The sequence below is a fragment of the Ailuropoda melanoleuca genome, chromosome 8, assembly GCF_002007445.2.
Source record: "Ailuropoda melanoleuca isolate Jingjing chromosome 8, ASM200744v2, whole genome shotgun sequence".
NCBI lineage: Eukaryota > Metazoa > Chordata > Mammalia > Carnivora > Ursidae > Ailuropoda > Ailuropoda melanoleuca.
This window is the reverse complement of record NC_048225.1, coordinates 28,716,497-28,724,465: the sequence shown is the minus strand read 5'-3', so window position 1 is coordinate 28,724,465 and position 7,969 is coordinate 28,716,497. Positions and strand designations below refer to the sequence as shown.

The following is a 7,969-nucleotide window of genomic DNA, read 5'->3' as shown; positions in this document are numbered from 1 at the left end:
AAGATTTTATTTATTTATTTGACAGAGATAGAGACAGCCAGCGAGAGAGGGAACACAAGCAGGGGGAGTGGGAGAGGAAGAAGCAGGCTCATAGCGGAGGAGCCTGATGTGGGGCTCGATCCCATAACGCCGGGATCACGCCCTGAGCTGAAGGCAGACGCTTAACCGCTGTGCCACCCAGGCGCCCCTAAGTTGGCATGTTCTAATTTAACTTCAGTGGCAACTCCTTAGAGATATGTTGATAAAATTGAATATATCAATGGGAGAGCAATTCGGTGAGGCAGCTGTAAAGTGGGTTGTATAAGGAACAGCTGAAGGACCTGGGTGTTTAGCTGGTGAAGGGAAGAATTATGTGGGATACACTGCCTAGCTAAGTTCAAATATATGAAGGACCTTAAAATGAAAGAAGAATTAGATTTATTTGGCATCACAGAGAACTGATTTGGACCAATGAGTAGAAATTGCAAGGAGACAAATATTGGCCAACTAAAGAAAAAACATACTGAGTTCTGCCTAAAATGGAGGGACTTGTCTCAGAACGCATCCTAAGTCATTGGAGGTGTTCACAGAGAAGCTGGACAACTTGACATAAGTCCCTGTGTGGAGAGAATCCCAGGATTAGATGGCCATGACGGTTCTTTCCCAGATTCTTTGATTCCAAAAGTTCCAGTCCAACTCCCAGCCCAGTTCAGTTCTAGGCTCGAGGTCTCACACAAGATAACCTTTGTCTTCTTGCCAAGATAAAGCATACAGATTTCAGAAGTTCTGTTGGAAAGCATCACAGCTCAGGCTGTGCAATCTATTAAAATAGGAATAGTAATTCTATAAAAAGTAACAAAGACAATCATTTTGAAACATTTTAGGCCAAGTAAAACTAAAAAACATTTGGATCACACTGATAGTTTGCTGCAGTGTGGTAAACATTGAGCACCATTTTGTGGTAGTGCTGCTGGGCCCTGGGGTGAGGGTTAAAACAGAGTCCCTTCCTAAGGTACCCATAGCGTAGTAGGATAGATGCACATGGAAACAGGTGATTTCAACGTAATATAATCATTCCTGGGATGCCTGGGTGGCTCAGTTGGTTGAGCGTCCCAACTTTTGATTTAGGCTCAGGTCGTGATTGTGGGATCGAGTGCCAAGTCGGGCTCTGCACTCAGTGTGGAGTCTGCTCCTGCCTCTCTCTCTGTTTCTCCCCCGCCCCGCCCCCACTTGCTCTCTCTCAAATAAATAAAATCTTTAAAAATAATAATAATAATAATATAATCATTCCTAAAATAGAAATGTGCACAGGAGAACATGGAAGTCTTAGAGTGGAGCCACTTAGCTCAACCTGGGTGTTTTGGACTGGCCTCCTGGAGAAAATGTAGTCAAAGAGCTGTAGAATGTGACTGAGCTCTCAGCTGGCATGGAAGTGTTGTATACTAGAGAGGGTGACCACTTGAGTTTAACTAACAAGAGGCTGAAAACTTGTCTTTAATGAGTACATTTCCAAATGATAACAACTGTTCTTTTTTATTCTTTGTCTTTTCAAAGTTTATTGGTTGCTCTAGTAGTTAATTCTCCATCTACATGTGCTAGAAGAATTGTGATGTTTCCTCTATTGATGTAGGAGCACCACTGTTTATAGATCTCTTATCAGGTCACTAGATCTTCCCACATATTTGCTTTTTACTCTTAAAGGGCACATGGAGAAAGAAAGGGGTGTGTGTGTATTATATGTGTGTGTGTATATACTGTTCTTTGTGAATTCTTCTTAGTTCTTCTAGCCAGATTGCTGAAAGAGCAGAGATTTGAAAGCATGATGGCTAGGACTTCTCATGGCTTATCGTTTATGCCTTTGAGACCGTAAAGTTTCTTCAGAGAAAGTTGTCTTATGGATAGTCTTGTAGATGTATGGCGTCCTTCAGAGATTACCTTTGACTTGCCACAGGAATTACTGAAGCAGGTGTGTGGGGATGTCCTCTCCACTTGTGTGCAGTCCCTCTCCGAAATAGTTCTGAAGCAAAGTGGACCCGGGAATATGGATGAAGACCTGTTTGTAAGTAATTACTTTTCTCAAACATGCCTTTCCTTTATATCGGTTGGGATTTTTTAATGATGATTTTCTAATGTGCATTTCTAATGCTATTAGCAAGAAAAGGATTTTCCTAGTCTAGAGCTTATTTTTTTTAGACGAATTTTTATGTTGGTGTCCTATTCATTTTTCTGTCACGTACATATTATCTGGGGGAAAAACTTGATGGGATATGCTTCATCCAGTTAGCCTATGAGGTACCTGATCCCATAGGGAAAACACAGTATGTATCGTGAAATAATAAGGTAAAAAAGTAATAAAGGGAGTATGCTCTTTGTTCTTTTGGCTTTGATGTGTTTTTAAATTATAATGTATCTGCTAAGCTGTTTGAATATCAGACTGTAGAACTAGGGAATAGTGCTTAGCAGTTCTGAAGCCATGTCTATGATACAGTGAAATATTTGAAAATTGAAAATACAAATAACCATTGAAGCAGCAAGCCTGTATGACATGGCACTCTGCTTTAGAAATTGTGTTGGTGCAATTGATGCCTGTGGGCCAGTAAATGTAGAGCCAGTTTCCTGATTCGAGTGGCTGACCATCAACAAAACATGGGGTAGTAATTCTGACTCCAACATCTGACACTCAGTAAAGAAAACTTTTTGATGCCCTTTAGTAGAGGCCATCATTGCACCAGAATTGGCTATTTTTCTCATCTATTTGAAAATTAGTAGAGCACCTTTCCTCTGTGTTCTGCTTTGCCAACTTACACTTGTACCTAGAGTCCGAGGACCATGTTTAGATTTGTGAGAAGAGACCATTTGTGCTGAGGTATTAATAGGCACACTTTAGTAATAAAAATATCAGTAGGAATCCAAACTTTTCAGTTCAGAGGGCTGTGATGTGTAAGATGGTCCTGTCCCAGGGTTTCTAGAGGGTCTCTTGCCTCTAATTTGTCAGAGCGGTCACTGCCCAAACTAAGAAAAATGCTTATGATGACCAATGAATTTTTCCCTCTAAAATTTTTTTTTCAACTATTAAATATGTCACCAGAATCAGTCAAAATATATATGGCGACATATATAATATTGTTTACTTCACTCTTCTTTAAATAGAACGTAAATTGTCCTTTAATCACTAACACGCATATATTCAGGATTTTTTAAATATACATATTCTTGATTTCGGCTCAGGTCATGAGATCGAGCCCCACGTTGGGCTCTGCACTGGGCAGAGCCTGCTTAAGATTCTCTCTCTCCTTCTGCCCCTCCCCCCTCTTGCACACACTCTCTCTCTTTAAAATAAGTAAGTAAATCTTTGCAAAAATAAAATAAGCCTTTTACATTTTACTATTTATCCTCACCCTTGCATTTTTAGGATAAGGAAAAAACAGTGTTATTAACTATCAAGTTGAATCTTCTTCATAAACACACAGTAGTGGCAGCTGTGAGGAAGATGGTAGTTATGTTTTTGATAGGAGTCTAAATAGTAAACCAATCAGGAAGACAGTTTGGAAATATGTTTTAAAATGTAAAACAGTTTTATGCCCTTTAACTCTGGATTACTTCTAAGGAAGTAAAACAGTGTTTAAAGGTACAAAGGTGTTCTTCACAGGAAATGCAAACAATAGCAAAGGATTACAAACATTGTAAATAAATGTTCACTAATAGTGAAGTAAATTATGATGACATCAATAGTTTTTAACATACTTACGTAGTCATTAAATATATTTACTATATATAGTGACAAAAAAGGTTAGGTGAATTTTACCATGTAGTGACTGGTTTTTTACAGTGGCCATGTGTTTTTATGGAAAAAAAATAGTTCTTTTAATTTGAAGCACAAAAAAAAATATTGACATGTCTTTAGCTGGAGTTAAATTTTCTTTTGCCTTATTTTTACTGCAAAACCAATTCTTTTTGCAGGTGAAGTACATTTTTACCTTAGGAGATATAGCCCAGCTTTGTCCAGCCAGAGTGGAGAAGCGAGCATTCCTTCTGATTCAGTCCATTCTAGCTTCTTCTGTTGATGCGGAACATCGTAAGGCACTTGAAATTATCCTCCTCACATGCTGCCTTAAGGCGGGGTTAGCCCCTGAGATACTGTAAATAAGCCCTCTTTTCCTTCCTTGTAGCAACATCATCTCAAGGTAGCAGTGAAGCCCCAGTCTTTCAGCCGCTCTCCCAAGTCAGAGGCTGTGTCATGCCTTCCGTGATTAGAGCACATGCCATCATTACCTTGGGTAAGCAAGAATAGCATGAAGAAAGTATTGCTTATGCCATCTAGTTCCATGGGTAGCTTTTTGTCTCTTATAAGCCAGCCTTAGTTATGTGTTATGTATGCTGAGCTCATATTTACTCTAGCTCTTATGAATTTTGGAGGGAATTCAGATAGGAGCATCCAGCTCAGAGGCATGCTGATAAAGAGAGCTGATAATGAGAGCTCTCGGTTGGCAAGTACCCAAGATGATCAGACTCAAGACATTGCCTGTAGGGAGCTTTTGGTTTTTTTGTTAATTTATTACAATTATACCTGTTCCTGTTTTTGTGTTTTTTTTAATACTCATAATGTGGCACCATGAAGTTTGTTTATCAAGAACTATATGCCAGGTACTACATTGATTCCTGGAAATGAAAAAATAAATTTGCAGTTCAGTTCATAAAAGGAGATAGTTTATTTGATACCTACCAGAACTGGTAGACGAGCTAATTAATTAATAAACATGTTTCCCCAAAAAATCAAATTGTGAGTCTCGAAAAGACTGACCTCTGTGCTATAATTTGAATTTTGTTTTAGTATGATTGTGTATTTTATGCTGGATAAAATTTATGAATGTTTTTTGTGGTAATGGTTATTTTTCAAAAATCTAAGAACTGTGAATAAGAGCAAAACATTCTCCGGGCTGCAAAAAAAATACAAACGGGCACCTGGGTGACACAGTTAACCTTCTGACTTTGGCCAGGTCGTGATCTCAGGGTCCTGGGATTGAGCCCCGTGTGGGGCTCCCTGCTCAGCGGGGAGTCTGCTTATCCCTCTGTCCCTCTGCCTGCTTGTGCTCTCTCTCTCAAATAAATAAGCAAAATCTTAAAAAAAAAAAAATACAAACAAAACTCAATAACAGCCTTCCTTCTAACTGTGAATAAGAAATAAAATGAGGTGGTCATTCTTTCCTACTTACCTAGCTCAGATTTCAAATTCATTATTAAACTTTTTGGCTTCAATGGAGTATGTGTATAATCAAAATAAAATGTATCATCTGTTAGATTTTACTGGTCATTTTCCAGATGAGTAGATAATTCTGAAATTCAAATGTTGACTTTAAAAGGAGGAAAGTTTTACTCCAATGAAGGAACATCTCTTAGTGTATGTCTCATAAAACCCTGGAGGGGTGGGGGGACATTATTTTTTAGTTATTTTGAACTTCCTTATATTTAATAATATGGGTTTGTCTGCCTTTGATTTTTTGTTTGTGATTGTTGACATGGTGTTTTAACTTTGATCGAGTAAAACCCATAGCAAGATATATCTGGAGAAAATGTAGGCATAGGATTAGAATCAAGACACCTTAATCTCTTCTGTGACAGGCAAGCTGTGCTTACAACATGAGGATCTTGCAAAGAAGAGCATCCCGGCCCTTGTGCGAGAGCTGGAAGTGTGTGATGATGTGGCTGTTCGCAACAATGTTGTCATCGTCATGTGTGATCTTTGTATCCGGTACACTGTCATGGTGGATAAGTACATTCCCAATATCTCTGTGTGTCTGAAGGATTCAAATCCATTCATCCGAAAGCAAACACTCCTCTTGCTTACCAATCTTTTGCAGGTATGTCTGAGAACAGGATGTGTCATTTTTTTCCTTCCACTATTGCTTCCGGTTTCAGGGAATATTTGAGTAGCGCAAGAAATGCGCGGCTCTGTAGTAGAATCCAAAAATAATCAGCCTTGTCTCTGGTTTAAAATACCACTCTTCTGATGTTCTGCACAGCCTTTCAAACAGATTGTTACTTCCTAATGTTTATTTTGGGTGTTTATTCAGATATCCTGTCAACCAGTGTGAGGTTTCATTTTGAGAGTCAATTCCGTGTAGAGAAGAACACACTCAGTGGACGAGTACTTCTAGTTCGATTTGTCATTCTCCTTGACTTTGAACTAGCCAGTGTTTCTAGACATAACTTCTTCTTTTGTGAAATGAGGATCATGTTTGCCCTGGCTGTCTCAGAGTTGCTTTGAGAGTCCAATGAGACATTTCAGTGTGCGAAAGAACTTATTGAACCCTACACTCTTAGTGAACAGAGCACTCAGTGTTTTTCTTGCCATCGAGAACATATGTTTAGCCTGAAGTGAGGGAGAAATAATATTTGACCTTTAAAATGAAGGCATTTAACTAAATTGTACATCTACTCTAGTATGTTCTGTGTACTTACTTCTTTATATGGTTGGATACCTGATGAAGGCACCATTGGCACTCTCCCTTTTAAGCCATGTGCTTTGAGTCATTTTCCTAATAGAGTAGGTATGATGCTGTTCTACCCGAATATCCCTCCATTTCTCTTTGTGATTAACAAATACACTTGCTTTCAAGATGGTGGTGAAGTGAGTGCTACAGACTGTGCTGATGTGCCGCAGACAGACTGAGGCACTGACAGGTGTGATGTTAAACAAAAGAAAGTTAGCAGTTGGTTTTATGACTGAACGTATTTGGGGTTTGTATACTAAAATTCATCCTTAAACAACCTGGTTTCTTTTATTCAGGAGGAATTTGTGAAATGGAAGGGCTCTCTGTTCTTTCGATTTGTCAGCACTCTGATAGATTCACACCCAGACATCGCCAGGTAACTCTTTCCTCACATGTCAGACAACTGAAAGATTTACCTAATTTCTGGTGTATATTAGTTCTCTTTCTTTAAAATTGGTTTAGAGTTGAGTTATTTAGAATTTAGTGAGCTTTTGGCAGTTGTCAGAGAATTAGCAGATTTTTAAGCTATATAACAAAGCTTTATTTTGCATATAAGTTAAAAAAAAAAATCCCTCGGGGCGCCTGGGTGGCACAGCGGTTAAGTGTCTGCCTTCGGCTCAGGGCGTGGTCCCGGCGTTCTGGGATCGAGCCCCACATCAGGCTCCTCTGCTATGAGCCTGCTTCTTCCTCTCCCACTCCCCTGCTTGTGCTTCCTCTCTCGCTGGCTATCTCTATCTCTGTCGAATAAATAAATAAAATCTTTAAAAAAAAAATCCCTCATCCAGTTTGACTGTTAAATAATCTCAGCATTGACTACATTTGCTATCATTGTTGACTATCCCTAAAGGAGTAATGAAGAGCAATATATGAGTTTGTCATGGTAAATTATATGGAATTGTAGCCATTAACTGTTGACTTAACTATGTTGATTTCTAGGCCAATAAAATGTCAATTTTGATAGAGTTCATGCTTTCTTGTAAGTGCAGAAATTGTAAGGAAGAAATTCTAGGAATTTTAAGACAATCACAGTATGAAATGAGAGTACACAAATTACAAGGCTTCTTGGAAATGGGTGTTTCTTGAGAATTGGAAGGGAAGGGAATTGATTTGCCACTTGTTAATAACTATCATTCTATAATTTTTTTGAGGATTTATTTTCAGGAGGCTGAGGCATGATCTTATAGAATTTGTTAATCTAGATTATGTTGTATGAATAATTCTTTTTAAAGCAGTTCTGCAATTGGAAAATGGAATGTTGAATGCCATGGCAAAAGCTACCACAGTTGGGAAAAGGTCTTTATAGAGTTCATTAGCTATAAATAGCTTATAGTAATGGGTCCCTCTGGTTCTAAATATGGTCACCAATGATTTACTCTGAGTTCCATGGAGGAATTTCTGTTCGGTTTTCTTTGGGTATAATTTTCCAAGGAGAAATATTTTGCATAATAAACTAGTAAAAGGTTAACATTCTTTTTTTTTTTTTTTTTTTTTTTTTTTAA

At 38.4% G+C, this 7,969-nt stretch overlaps 1 protein-coding gene across 1 annotated transcript in view; it reads left to right on the top strand.

The window, feature by feature from the left end:
• The window catches only part of NCAPD3 (non-SMC condensin II complex subunit D3), a 58,782-nt gene that overhangs the window by 32,428 nt on the left and 18,385 nt on the right, over positions 1-7,969 (top strand). The window contains exons 20-24 of the mRNA XM_011221874.3: positions 1,931-2,038; positions 3,940-4,054; positions 4,149-4,256; positions 5,599-5,837; positions 6,767-6,846. Coding sequence (XP_011220176.1) covers positions 1,931-2,038; positions 3,940-4,054; positions 4,149-4,256; positions 5,599-5,837; positions 6,767-6,846 — 650 coding nt within the window. The remainder of the gene's footprint in view (positions 1-1,930; positions 2,039-3,939; positions 4,055-4,148; positions 4,257-5,598; positions 5,838-6,766; positions 6,847-7,969) is intronic.